The 21,169-nt window shown below is 44.4% G+C and overlaps 1 protein-coding gene across 1 annotated transcript in view; it reads right to left on the bottom strand.

Annotated features, from left to right (window-relative positions):
* The window catches only part of Aplip1 (JNK-interacting protein Aplip1), a 263,981-nt gene that overhangs the window by 52,704 nt on the left and 190,108 nt on the right, over nt 1–21,169 (bottom strand). The window contains exon 2 of the mRNA XM_080266645.1: nt 3,149–3,693. Within this exon, the coding sequence (XP_080122771.1) occupies nt 3,149–3,693 (545 nt within the window). The remainder of the gene's footprint in view (nt 1–3,148; nt 3,694–21,169) is intronic.

Raw genomic sequence — 21,169 nt, 5'->3', positions numbered from 1 at the left:
TTTAAAGGGGAAAAATGTTCAAATGATATCTGCTTGCGAGGTTGAGCCAAGATTTTGAATATTTTGAGTATGTGTAAATGACTGTGTGTCAAGTTTAATGGGGTCAGTGACAGTATTAAATTATTTCTTTGTTCTGGCTCATACCTTATCTAACCCTGCAGGTGGAAATAAGAACTGCAGTGATGATGATGATGATGATGGACACTATCATGAAAACATCCCACAAAAAGTCGAAGTACTCCTAACTCCTTCAGTTAAATGACAGATTATCTATGTTTATTTTTAATCCCACCAGACCATACTTAGGGAAGATCTCAGGTACTGAATGAGTTTGGGCAGACTCCAACCTCTCCCTTCCAATTTAAAAATAAATAAATAAGTAAATAAATAAAATAAAACCGGAATGATGGCTACGACAAAATATAAAATACGTTCTCGAATTGAAGGGGTTAATGTGGCCTTAGCTGCTACCGAACATGCACTCAAGGCAGGAACCGTGGGCTGGGGATGAGAGGTGTGGGTGTTAATGGCGGTACGATGGGTCCTTGGCTACTCATCGCATCTCAGCTACCGGAGGTTTCGCCCTGAGTGCCTTCCTTAATACTACACGTTACTGGATTTAGGAGGTCGCTGGCTTAGGTGTTGAAATACCGACAAGTACTTTCAAGAGAGGGGAAAAAAATATCACCATCGTCCAAGCATCTCTTCCCACTTTGAAATGGGTTGGGTAGGATCCAGAAACACGAAACGGTGCTCGCGCGTGCGCATAGCACACACACACACACACACACACACACACACACACACACACACACACACACACACACACACACACACACACACACACAGGAAATCTGACCACTTTAATATATAAACATTAAATGTTACACACTTTAGATACACACTATCAAAACTTGGTGAGATTGGTTTGGTCGCATAAAAGAAAAAAAAAAAACAGCACTGACTGACGATCAACCCATTCAATATAAGTGGGTCTCACCTCAGCTGAACAATGTGATCTGGATATAAGATTAAGAAATACAAAAGATGTCGCCGTATTGAGGAGGTTCGTGAAGCTTTTTGGTATGCCCTTCGCCACGAGGTCTGTTACAAGAAGGATACAACTCTTCACCGTTATAAAGAACAAATACGGGTTGTAGACGAATTGTCTGTGCGGCTTCCTTCTAATAAAGGGAAAAATGAAATGATGTACATTTACAAGTGCTTTCTGTGAGGGAAATAACCCAGGTTTTTAAATTTCATACAGTCGCCAATAGCCTTAAATTAGATAATAAGGTAAGCTATCTATGGCAGTCACACTCATGCAGCGGGTATGCCTGTCAGTTCTGAAACCACAAGAGAAGCCACAAAGCATACAATGATTTATTGAGCGTAAGTTCGTTAGTAGGGTCCTATGTTTAGTGTGGCAATTGTAACTAGCGGGCTACAGGTCGTGCTGACTTACGTGAACTCAAAACACACGTCAAACACGTTCAACAGTTTCATGCAACACATGCAAGGACTGCACCGTTCTTTTTCGAGACACTCCCCCGTTAATAGATGTTACCACGTACATAAAACTACATGATGGTGGTTTCCTGTAATACGTGAACTACTGTGAAAATTCCTTCAGTGCCAAATAACGGCCTTCGCTTCAGTAAACCACCCTTCACAGAGATGGAATGGTGTGGAGGGATAAGGTTGAGGATAAGGTACTAGAGGATGGGGTGGAATGGTATTAGGTGGAGGCTTGAGGTGGAGGATAAGGTGTTGGAAGGTGAAGTGGAATGGGATGGGATGAGAGGGGACAAGGGGATGGGATGTGGTGAGATGGAATGAGGTGGAGGAAAAAGACACTGGAGGATGGGATGTGATGGAATGAGATGGAGGGATAAGGCTGAGGATTGGGTGCTGAAGGGTGAGGTGGGGGTGGAATAAGGTGGAAGGATAAGGCGCTACAGAAACGGGATGTGAAGGGATGAAATGAGGAGCTGCAGTAGGTTGTTAGAAGGTAATTAGCATAAAATCGCGTGAGGGTCGTTTAATATCATGCCTGCCCAGAATAAAGAGTAGAGATAAGGCGTCAGGCAACAGCTATATCCTTCACCGTTTTAATTTGGGAGAGAAGTACTAATCTGCCAAGGTTAATCTAGCTAGTGGAGGTTATGACTGATGATAGGGATTAAAACAGTGCGCGTGGTGTGAGAGAGGGAGGGAGGGAAGTAGATCACTGTGTGTGTGTGTGTGTGTGTGTGTGTGTGTGTGTGTGTGTGTGTGTGTGTGTGTGTGTGTGTGTGTGTGTGTGTGAAGATGGCTTGGCTTTTCTTCCTACCAACTACACGACTCCTTAAGGCAGACAATCAGTTTTTGCTCACTTCTTATCTTGCCACAGAACACCATGCCCCGTAAGTCACTTTACATCCAGGTCCCTATTGTATTGCCGGGAGAACAAGAACAAGGGGGGAAACAAACTAGGTACACCAGTCTGGCCGGCCCGGGAATCGTACTCAGTTTTTTCAGTTGCGAGATGAACGTGTTGATGGTCAGACTCTACAGCTCCTGGTTATCCCAGACCTTATTCTGCTCGCTATCAAGGTTGTTGGCAATGTAAAGCAGCAGGATGGAAAACACATCCACCCTTCTGAATCCTATCTCCCTCGTGAGGACAGGATCCACCTGGCCAGGCTGAGATGTGGGCATCATCCAGCCCTCTTAAGCTACCAGAAGAGGCTGGATGACTCCGTCGCTGATGCCTGTCCAGGATGCAACACAGCACCCCATACTATTAAGCACATTATGGAAGACTGGATTGCACACAATCATCTACGCCAACAACACAACATACACTCTTTGAGAGCTCTGTGGGAAAGCCCGGTCTCGGCCATGGCCTTCCTAAGGGACTCGGGACTGTTCGGCCAGACTGCCTAAGGAACAACTACTGCTACTACTACACAGAGGAATTAAGGTTTTATGATGATGTGGTGAATTTTGTGTGAGGATAAAAACACTGCTTACTCACAGTTTTTGTTCTTGGGCTGTCATTAATGTGAAGCAACAGGAAGGATGAACCACTGGAATTAAGGCTGTGACAAAATGTGGTGTATGGTATATGCTGTGCCAGGATATAAAAGGTGAATGGAGTACTCACATTTCTTATTCTTGGGTATTTCGGGCAGCTTCCGTCGCTTCCTTTCGCCGGGCTTTGATTCCCACAGCTGATGAGGTGGCCCCGCCCCCTCGGAGTCGCCTTCAGGAGGTGATGGGGGGCCGAGTTCCTCGAGCTCCCCAGGGAAGAACTCGCTGGCGCTGAGGTCCCCGGTGTCGCTGCTCTCAACGCTCTCCACGCTGGGGGGGCCTGAAGACACGGGGGGGTGGGGTCTTCGGGGCCCGGGGCTGCCGCAGATGGGGCTGGCACACGCGGCTTGAGTCACCCCATTCACCCCGCACACCTTCTGTCTCTTGGGACTACTGCACGCCGCACCCGCACCCGCCTGAAGCTCCTGTAGTTGGGGACAGCACGCGTCGTCATCCGAACAGCATTTCCCAGTTGATGTGGTGTGGGACCGGGGGCTCTGGGGGTCGTCATTCCCCTCGCACCCCCGCCCCGCCGCCCCTCCGGTCTCGCTTGGGGGGTCAGGTGGCTCCGGGGCGGCCTCGGGGGACGGTGACTCCAGCCAGATGTCATGTGCCAACCTGCAGGGGAAAAAAAGGGAGAATAGTTAGTTGTAGTTCTTGTACTGAAAAAACTACACACCTCATTCACAGCTCTCACTCTCACTGTAATACATCACTCACCGCCTTCACACTTTCCTCTTTCACTACTCTTACACTGTCCTCGCTTTCACCCTGACTGCCCACTACCTCACACTTATCTCTCGCCTCACTCACACCTCCCTCTTTTCACCCACCCCCGATACTCACCTGCCCTCATAATGTCACCTCACTTACCGTAGTTTTGCACTTTACCTTCACCAATACTGCCATCAGCTCATTCCTCACCAGTTTGATTTTACACCTCATTCTTTTCAGTCACTCCTCAAGCCCATTCATCTCACCGTCAAATCACTTCTTTTGGCACATTTCTTTTCTGCCTGTCAAACCTCAGGAAGTTTTTACGAGTTGATCATAACAATTTTGACATGATAGCTATGTTTATCTGATAGTTTTTTCAGTTGTGTGTGTGTGTGTGTGTGTGTGTGTGTGTGTGTGTGTTTGTGTGTGTGTGTGTGTGTGTGTGTGTGATTTCAAAGTTTCATTCATTATTCTCTAATACACTTACCATTCCCAGTTTCACATCACACATATATTACTCTCTCATTAACCAGATCTCAATAACATCATCATCATAAACTAATCATCATTATCATTATCATCCCAGTCCCATTTCCCACTAACAAATGATGTGGGGAGGATGGAGGTGCAGAAAAGGGAAAGCATACCACTAGAAGTAACCAACGTTACCAATTTTCATTATATTACGTCCCTGAACTATTCTAACTAAGACTTACCTTTAAGCCTAGTTTGAGTTGGGGGAGCGAATTTTGTAGGGGTAGTCATATAGTGGCTTAGGTTAGGCTATTGCTCAGTAACGGATGAATGTCGCGCCATATTGGCTGGTGCAGGCTTGTGCACTCGGTCTATGTCAGGCTCTAGGTTAGGCCTAGGTTAGGTTAGGTTAGGTTAGTTTGGGTTAGTTTAAAGCAAAATAGTGTGTTTTTTATTAATTTTGATCTTGATTTTGGGGGATAAACCCACTTTTGGAAATCTTACTCAAAATTCCAAAAGGGGGATTTTCCCCCCAAAATGAAGGTCAAAACTAATTAAAACACAGTATTTTGCACTGGAAAACATAAAAATAATAATAAAAGAAAAAGTTGGTTACTTCTAAAAATTTACCCATCTTTTCTCTCCATTTTCCTCTCTCTTACTTCCCCTCCCCATTACTGCCATTCCCACAACAAATTGCCACCATCACCAACCTCATTATTCTCACACCATTCACATCCCTCTCTCACATATCACTCACATAATCTCATCTTTTTCTATCATCTCACTACGCAATGCCATGGCGTCCTTCATATTATACAGTATTCTTGTTATTTCCAGACGACTTCATTCAGCTTTGGCGAAACATAATTGGTAGGCTTAGTCAGCTTGCATTAATCCCTTACTTACTAATAGGCTCCATAAGGCTGAATCAAATCGCCTGTCAGCAGCAAGGACACAGAAAAATCAGCACAACACCATACTGAAGAGGACTGAACTTCATCATCATCACCATCCAGACCAGGTAGCGTCCAGAGACCCAGAGAAGAGATACTAACCAAAGTTTAACCAACTGAATGGGCCACACTCCCACTCACACACCAATCCTGATTCCAACTTTCTCTCATCTCGATAATAATTTACAAATACAACAACTGGATTATAGATAATGTCTCGGGTAAAAGTGTAACTTCATTATCTCTAATGGCAAATGCATTACGGTACCTTAAAAGTATATGTGTTAATGAGCAGAAAAGGGGAATAATATAATCTATCTGTCTATCTACATCTATATAAATATCTGTATAAATTTATCTATATATTTACATCGATCTATCTATCTATATATCTATCTGTCTATCTGCCTATCTATATATCTATGTCTATTTATGTATATATCTGTCTATCTATCTACCTAGAGAGAGAGAGAGAGAGAGAGAGAGAGAGAGAGAGAGAGAGAGAGAGAGAGAGAGAGAGAGAGAATGCCCCCAACTTGGTCTGTGGTTCAGGGTCAATAAGAGAGAAGGGAGGGAGGAGGTAGAGGGGGACTGCCCCCCCTCTCTCTCCCTCTCTCTCTCTCTTTCTTTTATTTCTCTTTCTCTCTCTCTCTCTCTCCGCTCATCCTTACTATTACTTTCCCCTCCTAAACACTCACTACAGCTCTCTCCACTCTTCTTTTCCTTCTTCATCCCCTTCTTTTCTCTCCACCCGTCCCTACCGCTCTACTGTCCTCACCCCTCTACGCTTTGCCTCTCTGTCTGTTTGTCTGTCTGTCTGTCTGTCTCTTTCTCTCCTTCACTTCCTGTCCTCACTTCACCACAGCCCTCTTGTACTCTCATTTTCCTCTCGTCTCACAAACCCTCCGCCCTTTCTCTCTCTCTCTCTCTCTCTCTCTCTCTCTCTCTCTCTCTCTCTCTTCTCCACCACAATTGAAGCAGAGTACACAAGGCGTAATTAGAGTCTTCCTGTTCATTTATCCCGTAACGCTCAAGTGAAACGCTGGCTCCAGTGGCTGTGTGTGTGTGTGTGTGTGTGTGTGTGTGTGTGTGTGTGTGTGTGTGTGTGTGTGTGTGTGTGTGTGTGTGTGTGTGTTGATTTTGGAATGCGTGTGCGTGCATGTATGAAATGGCGCTGTGTTGTTTTTTCGACTGACTGCATGTGTGTGTGTGTGTGTGTGTGTGTGTGTGTGTGTGTGTGTGTGTGTGTGTGTGTGTGTGTGTGTGTGTGTGTGTGTGTGTGTGTGTGTGTGTGTGTGTGTGTGTGTGTGTGTGTGTGTGTGTGTGTGTGTGTGTGTGTGTGTGTGTGTGACTCAGGAATGCGTCCGTTCGAGTGTGAAATGGCATTATGTGTGTATGTACTCGTGTGTGTGTCTGCCCATTGTGGTGTGAAGGAACAACAACGATGGGCAGAGTAGATACAGTAGGATGTGTGTGTGTATTGTTGATTCACGACTGTGTATCCGTGCCTGTGCGAAATGACATCATGTGCGTAAGTACTCGTGTGTGTGTACGTGTGTATGATGATTGTGGTGTGAGGGCACAGTGTTGATGGGTAGGGTACAGCAAATCATCAAACTGTACCCTAGTGATGATGGGACATAGGGTACATCACATCAACACACTGTACCCTATTACCAAGTTTAAGCTTTTAATATGCAGTGTAAGCCAGTCCCTCCCTCATAACTAACAACCCCTGTAACTCCAGACTCTGTGTTTGTGTCAGGCGGGAGGGACGAGGTAGCTCCCACTTCCCTCCCCAGTGTAGTGGGAGGGAGAATGGGAGGGTGGGGGAGGGAGAATGGAAATGGGAGGGGCAAGGGAAATACGGAAAGGGGTTGGGTGAGGGAAATATGGGAAGGGAAGAGAGGAAGGGAGGGACTGCAGTTAGTGAAGTAACCTCTTCCTTTCCTTCCTTCCTGGTGTACTGGTAGGTGTAAGGAGTGTGGTGAGTAAGGTCACCCCTCCCCCAGCCTTCGCAGTACACTGGAATGGGAAGGAGTGAGAGAGTCCCATTCCTCTTACATGGTGTTGTGGAAAGGGAAAGGAAGAAGTGAGGCTCTTTCCCCGGTGTAGAGAGAGGAGGAGAGTAGCGATGAGTAAGGTAACTCCCTTCCTTTCCTCCCTGATGCAGTGAGAGGGGAAGGTAGTGGTAGTGGTAGTGAGTGAGGTGACTCCCCCACCCCCGTGAAGTGGACGGGGGAGAGGAAGTATCGCCCCCCGTCTGACTCAGAGGGGTGTGGGGCGCCAGGACCTACCGCACGATCATGTCTGGCCAGAATCGACACAGCTCAGCGAAGAATCTGGGGCCCCCGGAATCCTCCCCTTCCTCGCCCCGCCCCGACCCCGTCGTGGTTGTGGAAGGTGCCCCGCAAGTCAGCGCCAGACCCAGGCCAGTGGGAGAGGCCCCCCCTAGAAGATCCTGGAGACGGTGGGGGCCCCCTAGGTACTCCCTGGGGCGGGTCTGGGTGGGGCGAGGTGGCGGGTCGGGGCACAAGGGACAATTAGGTTTCCCCGCCACGTCAGAAGGCAGGACGTGTCTGAGGCGGCGGAGCACGTCTTCTATCCCGGCCTCAGCACGCGGCAACTCGCAGCACGCCAACAGGCCGCTGCTGCCCCGCCCTAGACCACGGTGGGGACGGGGCCTGGGCCGTGTGAGGGCGGGGATATGTGCGGGGGCACGGGTCGTGGGGAGGACAGTGTCAGAAATAGAAACAGAAGCAGGGGAAAGGGATAAGACAGGAGACGAGACAGAACAAGAAGAAACAGAAACAGTAGCAGAGACAGGCGAAAGGACAGGGGTGGGGACAGTGGGAGAGACAGAAAATGAAGCACAGACAGGAACAGCCGCAGAAACAGAATCAGGGATAAAGCAAGATGTAGTCTCAGAGGCAGCGGCTAAGGCAGAAATAGAAGCAGGGACAGTGATAGACAAAGAATCAGGGACAGAGAGAGAAATAGAAGTTGAGACAGTGGTAGTCAAAAAATCAGGGACATGGAGAGAAATAGAAGCAGGGACAGTGGTAGACAAAGAATCAGGGACAGGGAGAGAAACAGAAGCAGGGACAGTGGTAGGCAAAGAATCAGGGACAGGGAGAGAAACAGAAGCAGTGACAGTGGTAGGCAAAGAATCAGGGACAGGGACAGAAACAGAAGCAGGGACAGGAACAGCGGCAACGTCTGAGTCCTGAGCAGAGTCAGACATACAAACAGGGAGAGGCGGGGGGGTAGAGACTGCAGCACGCATCTCCCCGGCCCCACCACCACTACCCTCCCTGTCATCGCCGTCCCTTGAGAGGAACCCGCCCAGTCGTGGTGCTGTGGGTGTGGGCGGGGTGGTGGGCGGTGTGGGCGGGCTGAAGGCGGGCGGGGCGGACCATGTGACGCTGGTGGGCGAGATGGCAGGGGTGGAGGTGGGCGTGGCGATGGGAGTCAAAATGGGCGGAGTGATAGCGAGTTTATCATCAACTATTACCAGAGTTTGTTTGGTGTTCGCTTCGCTTTCTTTCTCTCTTAATTCCCTGATCAGTAATTTGGTGCTGGTTTCTAAGCTATCGTTGATTACTGTGTTCTCTCCTCTATGGTAATCACTCTCCTTTCCTTTCAAATCTCTGATCAGTTGCTTCGTACTAGCTTCTAATTCACTATCTTTTACTGTCTTAACATCCCCATGGTAGTCACTCTCTATATCTTCAAAATCCCTGATAAACAGTGTAGTATTGGTCTCTAATTCACTGTCTGTTATTATCTCCGCTTCCCTACGGCAGGTACTTTGTTTCTCTCTTATGTCCCTGACCAATAGCTTAGCATTGTTTTTTAAGTTATTTTTTATTACTGTGTCTACTTCTCTAAGGTGTTCAGTGTTCCTTTCTTCAAAATTCTCAGTCATTAGCTGAGTATCAGTTTCTAAATTGCTATCTACTGCTGTGGCCTCTTCATCTTGGGAATCATTTTCTTCGTCCTCTACATCTTTAATCGGTAATTTAGCACTGGTTTCTACTTCGTTATTAAATACTGGGGCCACTTCACTTTGGGTATCACTTTCGTTTCCTGTTAAATCTTTGATCAACAGTTTAGTGTCGGTTTCGGACTGGTTTTCGATTGCTGTCTTGACGCCTCTATGACAGTCACTTTCTTCCTCTCTTTCTAAATCACTCTCTATCATACCGTCACTGTCATTACACACACCATCTCCATTCCGTCTCACATCATCATCCCTCACTCTCACGTTACCATTCCTCAAGTTATTTTCCTCGACGGTGGCAGTCCAAGAATTGTTATTGTCTTCCCTGATTATATACGACTCATCCTCATTCTCTAGTTGGTCAATGAATCTACTGGAGCGAATATATTCCTCATTGGTGCTAAAACCAGCCAGTGTCTCCTCCGCCTGCTGCTGCGCACTGAGTCTATTTACGTGAACATTTCCTTCAATAGTCGCAAAACGGGTCACTCTTTCCTCAAGCTTGAGTCCACTGAGATTATTGTTGTGAATATTTCTCTCATCGGTGGTACAATGAATTCCCCTCTCTTCCGTTCGCTGCCGTCCACTGAGTTTATCATCATCATCATCATTCTCCCAAGGCTCCAAATCTGAATATGTACAGCATGACGACTGCGGACTTTCACAAGGCTCAGTAGTATCGTGAAGTGTGGTGTGGGATGGCGACGTTAAGTTTTCGCCCAGGCTGCAGTTCTCTCGGCTGTGGCAAGTCCTGCGTAGCTCCTTGTTGTGATTTAGGTCCTCTGGGGGTCCAATTACATCGACCCCCTCCCCACTGCCGCCGCCGCCGCTGTTGCCTTGACCCGTCGTGGTGGAGGGAGGGGTGGTGGGGAGAGAGGGGAGGGTCACACCTACACGCACCATCTTCACGCGATTCTCAGCACTGGTATACTACACTCTGTCCACTTAAACTTGGCTTAAAACTGCCATACTTTGTCCACTTTAAGTTAACCTTATACTGCCATTTCTCTCTCTTTCTTTTGACGTCACTTACCACTATTGCACCATACTGTGTCAACTTTAACTTTGTCTAAAACTGTCATACATTGTTCACTTTTACTTGGCTTAAAATTGCAATTTCTACGCTATAATTTGTACATTTCAGTTTGGCCTAAATCTGCCACCTCTCTATCATGACTCTACCCTGAACACTAGGCTACTTTTGTTCATTACAAGCTGTCCGGTTGGCCTAAAACTGCCATGTCTCCGTCTTGAATGCTTGGCTGTAACAAGAGATTATCACTATGCTCTGTCCATATTCACTTGGCATAAAGCTGCTATTTCTCCACCTTGACGCGACTCTCAACACTGCTGTACTTTATTCCGTCCACTTTCCATCTGTTGATTTGTGACAAGAGATTAACACTGTACTGTCTACTGTAACTCTGTACTGTACAATTGCCATCCGTCCATCCTGAATGCTAAAGCTGTAATAAGAGACGAACACTAGAGTACGGTGCCAGTCACGGAAAAGTGTTATGAAAAGGTCGTTAAATCCTCTGTCCTTTTCCTGATTGGTAGGGATTTCCCACTTCTCACTAAAAATCACTCTAGCGGTCAAAACTACCGCATATTTCTTCATTGCTATTGTGTTTAAAAAATGCGGTGGTCAAACTAGCGTATATTTCTTTACTGTTATTGTACTTCTATGGTATTTCACTAAGTTTCCTGTTGCTTTATCCTTGTAACATTTCATTTTTTAGTAATACCTAATATTATTTCATTTAATGTCAGAATCTGCAAAGCCTGGTCAACCTCTTCACCACTACAGCTGAATTAATCGTCTGGCTGTACCCTGATTAAGCTAAAGAAAAAATATCACCGTACTGAAGGAGTTAAATGAAATGAACATCACCGTACTGAAGGAGTTAAATGAAATGAACATCACCGTACTGAAGAAGTTAAATGAAATGAACATCACCGTACTGAAGAAGTTAAATGAAATGAACATCACCGTACTGAAGGAGTTAAATGAAATGAACATCACCGTACTGAAGAAGTTAAATGAAATGAACATCACCGTACTGAAGGAGTTAAATGAAATGAACATCACCGTACTGAAGGAGTTAAATGAAATGAACATCACCGTACTGAAGAAGTTAAATGAAATGAACATCACCGTACTGAAGGAGTTAAATGAAATGAACATCACCGTACTGAAGAAGTTAAATGAAATGAACATCACCGTACTGAAGGAGTTAAATGAAATGAACATCACCGTACTGAAGGGGTTAAATGAAATGAACATCACCGTACTGAAAGGGTTAAATGAAAAGAACATCACCGTACTGAAGGGGTTAAATGAAATTAACATCACCGTACTGAAGGGGTTAAATGAAATGAATGTCACAGTACTGAAGGGCTTAAATGAAATGAAAGTCACCGTACTGAAGGGATTTATGGAACAGCTAGCTAAATCTGGCCTCTATGCTGGTGAAATGACAGGGATGGTGGTGATAAGCCGCTGTTATACTGGCCCCTAACATGGCACTTTCATTAACACGGCCATAATGTTCCCTACTTGCACTCCTAAACATAAACTGCGACTACTTTAAACTGCTCGTGTGGGGGAAAGTCACATGAGGACTTTCGCTGCTTCAAGTTAACCCTTTCACTGTGATGACGTCTCTGTACTGTTTATTCACGGTATCTCAAACGATTTATTTGGCTTAGGATACAGCTTTCGTGTCAAATGGAGATAAGTTAATGAATTCTATAATTATCTATCACCTCCCTCTCAAAATTTCTCTCCTAGGCCGAAAGTCGTTTGGGGTTAGAGCAAAATAAAACACGTCATCGCAGTGAAATGACAAAAGACCCTGGTGCTCAACGGATATTCATTACCTCAGTAATAGTAACACTCAATTCTGCATTACCCCCTTCCCCTTCGTGCTGCAGGAGTCCCAGGCAAAGTAACCGTAGTCTACAATTAAGGGCATGAGACTGACTGACCCCTCTATTGACATTTACAAGAAAAAACCCTAGTCACCTCAATGATGCTGTTTCAGACCCAACAACCCTACCACTAAACCACCAGACACTTATTGTCATTGTCACATATTTTCCTTAAAGTGATTTAAATTTCTAGGAGAACAGCACTCTGTGAAACTGCATTACATTTCCTCTTTCCAATCATCCAGTATCAGTGTGCTCTACACTTTGAATGAAATACAAGCCAACAAGCCAACATTCACACCATCAGACTTAAAAATACCAAAGAAAAATGACAAAACAATCATATAAAATCAGAGTAATCCTAATCGTAGTTACCAGTCCTCCAACCCAAGATATGAGGTAAAGTAGGATCCAGAAAAAGAGAAAATATTAGTTGCTACACATCGACACTTCGACCATAGTAAGTTTAGGGCTAGAAGAATGACAGCCAAAATCAGTCCGTTCACATGCTGGTCTAGTATAAGTCGAGGAGGATGCCTGCGAAGGTTGATGCGTTGTGGCGTAAATGCCATGTGTATGAACCAACGTGACTAACGGCTGCATACGAGAGGACATGTTAATTTTACCGCCTACCTATGAAAGCAAATCTTAGAATACATTTGTTCTAGTCTGACGAACTCCCTAACGCCATTCTGGTCAGTAATGGGTTGATCTGACTGATAACCAAGGAGATTTATTGCTAACTCATACTAACAGCCCATCGAATCTCATGCAACCACGATTTAGTATTCACGTTGTACTAATGACGAATTTCCACCAGATCAAAAGAAACCGACTATAATAATAATAATAATAATAATAATAATAATAATAATAGTAATAATAATAATAATACTAATAATACTATTAATACCCCTATCAACTGTCCACAATGACTGGGTTTTAATTCCAGGCGAACACAGTAACCACCAAGTCACCGGAACACCTCAACAGCAAGACTGTAAGTAAAGATGATTATAAAGCGAAAGGGTTAATAAATGAGCTTTCTCTACACACACACACACACACACACACACACACACACACACACACACACACACACACACACACACACACACACAGCCACTCTCAGACCAGGAGGAAGCACTGGGACCATAAAACTCTATATGACCTGTTCCATGACTCCCTGCCTTTCTTTATATTTCCTCCTTCGTTCGGCTTTTGTCCCCCCCCCCTCTCTCTCTCTTTCTCTCTCTCTCTCTCTCTCATCATCCCTCATACATATTTCTTCCATCATTTCCAGTCATTACTCCCGTAATACTTCTCTCCTTCCCTTCCTTCATCACTTCCCTCTCTAAATTTCACTTACATTTCCTTTCATTCACTTTCCTTCACTGCTTCTCCCTCCCACACCCCTCCTACACGACACTCACAAATCTCCTTCATTTTCTCCTTCAACGTCCTCCTTCACTGTCCTTCACTCCTACACTCGTCTCCTTCAACACTACACTATCCCAATTTATCTCTAAGTATTCTCCCTTCATCTCCTCCGTCATTACACTTTGCTCCCACACTCCTTTCTCTCTCCTAATCGCTCTTTCATTTTCTCCACCCACTCCACTTTCCTCAGCATCTCTCCAGTATTCTGTTTTTTTTCTTATATTTTTCTTACTTCTTGTCCTCCATCTTTACTATTTTCTCCGACAGGCTTTACCTCCTTTTCTCACTTTCTTTTTTTTTCCATAGGTACTTCTTCTTACTTTTCTTAACTGTCTCACACTCTTTTCCCTTCTCTTGCTCTTTTCTTCCTCCACCCCCTCTCATTTATCTCACTCTGGTGTCTTTCGTGTCCTTTCACTCCCTCCTTCCTTGTCCTCTCCTCCCTTACATACAAAATTTTCCCCTCAGCTCTTATCTCTCCTCTTTTACTTTATCTTACACTTTCCCTTCTCCTTTTTTTTTTACTTTCCTTCCTTCGTCATTCCTTCTTCCTTTATTCCTCCCTTTTCAGCCTTTCCTATGCACTCCCTCTCTTCTCTTCTCAAGTTTCCTTCGCGCTTCTTTTCTTCTTGCCCCCATTATACTCTCCTCTCTTCTACCTCCTTCCTCTCCTCTCCTCTCCTCTCCTCTCCTCTACCTCCCTCCTCTTCTCTCCTCTAGCTCCCTCCTTCCCTCTCTTCTTCCCTCCCTCCTCTCCTCTCCTCTCCCAGCTTCCCTCCGTCCATCATAGACGCGGTGTAAGTGAAACGCGGAACCTCATCTCCGCAGAATTTATTGAAGGAACTACAATGAAATGTATAATATGAAATAGATGGATAGTTACAGTAGGCAGACAGACGGAAATACAGGGGTAAAGACAGAGAGAGAGAGAGAGAGAGAGAGAGAGAGAGAGAGAGAGAGAGAGAGAGCAAAACAAAACCTACCTTCCACTATTTACGACCCTGTTTGCCAGTGAAGCAGAAAGGAAATGGAAAAGAAGTGGCCAAAACCACCGTTAACACCTACACCCTCTTCACATACACTTGACGACACATTAACCTGGGACAAGATGAGTGTGTATCAGAGGTGTAGAACTGGGTACACTTAACAACCTTGGCATAATCACATACTGGTTGGTGACACTGACTGGAATGAAGGGAGGTGTCAGATATTAAATGACCAGGTAACCGTGATGCATGAACGTCAGAAATTGTAGCTACACTTCCACTTCACAACGCCACTGTCCCAACTTTACGCGTGGCCAACTGCACATCTCAGTTTGACCCTTTCAGCCCGGTGACGTTTTATGGTTTATTCTTGTTACCTCCAGACGATATTTTTCAGCTTAGGAGAATTTTCAATCTAGAGGAAAGTTAAAGCTGTCATTAAGCCTTGCAGTACTGTTTGCATTATTAAGTTAAACATAACCGTATGTTAGAAGCAGAGGATACACTACTAAACCCTTTTTACTCTAACTTGGCCAAAGCTTGCTGTCGCTCCATCTTGATTACTGAGTTCTATCGAAATATTAACACTAAAATATAATGCTAGTCAAGAAGAAGTGCTATGGGAAGTATGTGGAGCCGCAGTGCTGCCTTTTTCTGCCACTGAGCCACGGGAAATACGCAACAAAAGGACGAGAAGCTAAGAGGACTCTTATTACGTCACCGGATGCAATGGGTCAGTCACATTACAGACGATTTTCCTGCAATCAACTGTAATTATGAAGGAGTTGGTTATAGTTAAGCTACTGTACATCCAATCCCACTCGTGCAAAATATCCCCTCAGCTGAAGGAAATCGTCTGAGGGCAGCGCGTATAAACTAAACAGTAAGATTAACCCTGTCGATTGGTGATGTCTTTTAGCCTTTACACCATCTTTGGAACTTGTTTTAGGAAACTTAGGAGAGACGCTCAGTACGATACTCTTTTTACTTTAACTTGGCCAAAAAAAAAAATCTCTCTCTCTCTCTCTCTCCTGAACGCTGGGTTTGACAAGAGACTAACCCAAGAACACAGCACTAGACACGAAGAAGTGCCATGGAAAGGATACAGGACCCTAGTATTATCTTATTACGGCACTAAGCTAGCCTACTTGAAATCAGCTTCCCAAAGACGCAAATCTAGGCCAGGGTGAGATGAAGAGAGTATAGGCAAGTTCATGAAAGCTTTACGTAACACCTCCAATACGAAATATTTATCCTAAGAAAAAAGGCAAATACATAGACAGATGGACAGAGAAAGAGATAGATAGATAGATAGATAGACAGAGAGAGAGAGAGAGAGAGAGAGAGAGAGAGAGAGAGAGAGAGAGAGAGAGAGAGAATATCGTAACAATTCCCCTTTCACACTAAATCTACCAGATTTCCCTAAACGTCTCGCATTTCATTTCACTATCTCTCACCCGCAGATAACTCTCTCTCTCTCTCTCTCTCTCTCTCTCTCTCTCTCTCAGTAATTTCCTGTCTTAGATAATTTAATCTCCCTCTCAATGTCTATTTTCCATTCTCTCTCTCTCTCTCAGCAATTTCTTATCTTATACCCCTCTTCCCCTCTTCCTTCCTCCCTTTCCTTGTCTATCTCTGTCTCTCTCTCTCCTCCTCCTCCTCTCAGTTTCCTTCCATTTTCTCACTTTTCTCTCCACAGTTTTTTCTGCCTCTCTTTCTTTTCCATCTACCTCTATTCATACAGCCTAATTTTCGCTTTCTCAATCTTCCTCGTTTCTATATTTCTTCCTTCCCACATCTGTTTCTTCAGTTATCTTCCTTTTAACTGACTTCTCGTAATTTTTATACATATACTTCTGCTTTCATTTTTTTTGGTCTTCCTCTCATTTTTTTTTCCTCCCTCTTCTCCTTTCCTTCCATTCTTCTCCCTGTTTTTGATGTCTCCCTTCTTTTCTTCCTACTCCTGCTTCTCTCCATCTTTTCTCTCTCCTTCCCTCCACTTCCTCTCTCTCTCTCTCTCTCTCTCTCATTGACTCCCTAACTCTATTTACTCTGTCCTCCCCTTCAATTTCTTCTCTTCTCGCTTACTGGTCCCCTCCTTCCCCTTCTCCCATCCCTCTCTCCCTTCCCTTCACTCCTCTCTTTCTCTCTCCCTTTCCATCTCTCTCTCCTATTGTTTTCTCTCTCCCTACCTACTTGCTTGCCCCCCCCATTCTCTCTCTCTCTCCCCGTTCCCCCTCCCCTTCCCACTATCTGCCAAACCATCACCTCAGAGGAAATTACATGCTCACAACCACGGCGCCATTGCCGTGGTGGGCAGAGGAAGACTGGGAGTGGAGGAGTGAGAGAGAGAGAGAGAGAGAGAGAGAGAGAGAGAGAGAGAGAGAGAGAGAGAGAGAGAGAGAGAGAGAGAGAGAGAGAGAGAGAGAGAGAGAGAGAGAGAGAGAGAGAGAAACAGAAGAGAAGAAGGGAGAAACTGGGAAGAAAGGAAGGATGGAAAGGGTAAGATAGGAAATGAGCAGAGAGAAAGGAATAAGGGACATACAAGGGAATGAGGAGGAAGAGAGAGTGTAAAATGAGAAGGAAGTAGGAAGACAGGAGGGAATGATGAGAAAAAGGGTGGGAAGGAAAGGGAGGAGGGAGACGGGCAGGAAGGAGGTAGACAGGGAGGAATGGGGAGGAAGAGAAAGGGTTGGGAGGGGAGGGAGAGAGTAGAGAGGCAGGGTTGAACGATGAAAACGAGAAGGAATGAGGAAGGAATGAGGAGGAATTAGAAAGGAAGAAGGGAGTGATAAAGCAGAAGGAGATGGAGAGGGTAGGAAGGGAAAAAAAAGGAAAGTAAAGGCAGGGAAGGCGAATAAAATGAGAGAGAGAGAGAGAGAGAGAGAGAGAGAGAGAGAGGCATAATCTATCTGTGATGATGATGATGATGATGATGATGATGAACGTTTCGCTACTACAACGCTTTCCTTCTGCACCTTCGTCATGCCAGCTTCTGTATTAACCTCAGCCCTGGCCATATCCCCCACTATCACCCTCTCTCTAATTCCTACTACCCACACCACCACCACTACCCTCCCATCCAGCCTTCTTTATAGGCCTCCTCTAACCACTCCTTGCCCTAGATAACACTGCTCTAATGGCTCTAGAGTTGTTTATGGCGTACACACACACACACACACACACACACACACACACACACACACACACACACACACACACACACACTATCTGGCATTCACACAGCATTTCTGGTCTACATGTTTTATCTTACTAAAATAAGCCAAAATAAAAATAATAAAAACAGCAAAAACTCAAATAACTAGGCCGCATAGATAGCCTCCCTTAGGAAATACATACACCTTAGCTCTATAAGAAAACATACAGCAATAACAAAACTATTTTTAAGAAGCAAAAACAGAAAAAAAACACCCAAATCTCTCCTTCCAACTGGCATATAGACAGTGCCCCTTGGAGAAAAAAAAAAAAGCACTATTCCTACATAAACAAAACATGCACAAAACTTATAAGGAAAAATAATACAGAAAAAACATAACAACTACCCAACCTCCTCTCTAACTTTCATGTATAGACCCTTGGCAAAGATATACACCGTGTACAGTATAACACCCATGGATAGATTTATGGCACTTTTTTTTTTTTATCACAGTGAGTCAGGCTTACCCTTGTGAATGGTAGGTGTGTGTGTGTGTGTGTGTGTGTGTGTGTGTGTGTGTGTGTGTGTGTGTGTGTGTGTGTGTGTGTGTGTGTGTGTGTGTGTGTGTGTGTGTATTTTTTATTGGAGACGGGGATTGGGGGTAGTGTGTTGTGTTTCTCTCTCTCTCTCTCTCTCTCTCTCTCTCTCTCTCTCTCTCTCTCATCTGGACATTCATGTACTCCCTCGGTCAGCTTGCCTGTCTGTTTATACTGGAATAACAATGTGTTCTCTTTCTGTCTGTCTGTCTGTCTGTCTGCTCTCCCCTCTCTCTCTTCATCCTAGAAATATTATGTACGGCATTCTGTCTGTCTGTCTTGGAATCTTTGTCTTCTTGTCTGTCCGTCTTTCTCCACTCTGTCTACATTGAACTGTCTATATTATCTGTCTCATTCTTCTCTTTTCCTTTTCTCTGTTTAGACTTTTTATGTATTTTCTATCTATTTGTCTGTCTTCCCTTACTCTAATTTTTTACTAGCCTCTCTACGTACTCCTCTTACTTGTCTGTCTTTCTCCACACTCTTCATACCGCACTGTCTACGTATTTCCCGTCTGTCTGTTTTCCTCGTCTCTCTTCATACTGGAGTGTCAGTGTATTTTTGCCTGTGTCATTCTTCCCCCTCTCGATTTATACTTGTCTTTGTATTACCTGTTTATTTGGCTGTCTTCCTCCTTTCTGTATATACAAGGCTGTCTTTGTATTTTCTGTCTGTTTGTCTGTCTTCTTTTTTTCTGTTTTGACAGCTCATGTATTTGCTGTGTATTTGTCTGTTTCCCTCCTCTCTGTTTTGTCTGTTTCCCTCCTCTCTGTTGATACTGAAGTGTCTATAGGTTTTCCCCGTGTTCACCCGTCCCCTCTCCCTGTATATATTGGGAAGTCTGGGTCTTCCTGTTCTCTCCCTCTCTCTCTCTCTCTCTCTCTCTCTCTCTCTCTCTCTCTCTCTCTCTCTCTACACACACACACAGACACACACACACATATACACATATATTTATATCTATCTATATCTGTATCCATCTACCTATCTCTATCTATCTAACTCTCTCTCTCTCTCTCTCTCTCTATATATATATATATATATATATATATAAATATAAAACTCCGAGAATGAGCGAGAGTAAAGCATTGGGGGAAAAATTGGGAAAATATAAAACCGTAACAAAGTATCGTCATAAATATCAAGCAAAAACTGTAAGTTAAAAACGTACATGAATATATTGTACGTAAATGGAAAACGAAATGGCAGAAAAGTGCGTACAACTCGTACAGACAGCACAGTATATTTAAAAACATAATTCATATTGTGTCCAAAAGCCGCTTTTGGCGTGGCAACTTATTGGGAAGCGAGGACAGCATTTTAATAGGAAGGAAATTTGCATACGAAAATTATTCAATCAAGAGCCCAATATCGGCCATGTCTACGCCACACCTGCTCTCAGTACTGACTTGATCAGTTCTATATCATTTATTACCTCGGCCGCACGGGGTCCGGTGAGGTATTGTTTTTGGTCGAGTTTGTTTGTTTGTTTCTTTCTTTATTTACGGAAAAATGGCAACATAAAATTACATGAAATTTTCAGGATATGTGGGCACTGGACCGAAAAGAAAGTGATTAAATTTTGGAGGTAATCGAGTAACCCTGAAAGGTCAAAAATCAAGGTCACGGATTTTCAGAGGGCTATAACTTGAGCCCGGTTGAAGACAGAGATATTCACTATTATCAACATACAGGAACTCCCATTTGGACATTCATTTGGCAGGAGACCTTTGGCCATAAGTGACACTGAAAGGTCAAACTCAATGTCACGGATATTCAGGGGTCTGTAGCTCGAAACTGGCGGCAGATAGATGTTTACTATTATCAACAAGTAGGAAGTCCAATATGGGCTTTTGATTGGTACCATAACCTTTGCCCTTAAGTAACCATGGAAGGTCAAACTCAAAGTCACGGTTATTCAGGAGGCTACAACTCGAAATTGGTTGGGGATAGAGAGATATTTACCATTATCAACAAACAGGAAGTCCCATATGGGTTTTTAATTGATACCATGACCTTTGACCTTAAGTGACCTAGAGAGGACAAACTCAAGGTCACTGATATTCAGGGAGCTATAAATCGAAAATAGTTGAAGACAGAGATATTTACTGTCATCAAGATGTAGTAAGTCTCATGTGGGCTTTCATTTGACACCACGACCTTTGACCTTGAGTGACCTTGAAAGGTAAAACGCAAGATCACGAATTTTCAGAAGGCTATAACTTGAAAACGGTTGAACATAAAATAACTGCTGTCAGGCAAGGTTTGTTGCGCCTGGCACCAATTGTTTTATTATATCTTAAAAGGGTAACATCCAATCTCATTTCACCAGTTTTGAGGTGGATGCCCTTACCTAAATTATCTATCTACTTCCTCTTTAGTCTATCGAACCTCTCCCCACCTTTAAACCCGCTCAAATATACCCTCTTCACCACTCTATCTGCATTCGTCCTCCCTGTAAGACTATCTAAGCACATTCTCTCGTACTCTCCCATCAACAGTAATCCGTACTTCACATCTTCCGCAAATCACTATCTTTCTTATTCCACTCACTCTACTCACTCCAAGCACACTCCTCAATAATCCCATTTCCACTGCTCTACTCTCTACATTTCTCACCTATACTATTCCACAGCATCAAACCCATGTAATTATCACACTAATCCGGCTTCACGCAATCCTCATGCAGCCTTCACACCCACACCTCTGTTTTGTATCAAGCCCCTCCTAGCACCAGACACCTCACTTCCTTATACTACTATTTCCACTTCTCTGCACACGTACCTCTTTTCTGTTACTGCACCGAGGTACTTAAACTCCCTCATCGATTC

Source organism: Coenobita brevimanus, chromosome 21, assembly GCF_032717465.1.
Source record: "Coenobita brevimanus isolate Jiangsu-jjx chromosome 21, ASM3271746v2, whole genome shotgun sequence".
NCBI lineage: Eukaryota > Metazoa > Arthropoda > Malacostraca > Decapoda > Coenobitidae > Coenobita > Coenobita brevimanus.
The sequence above is the reverse complement of the archived record's forward strand: the minus strand, read 5'-3'. Positions and strand labels throughout refer to the sequence as shown.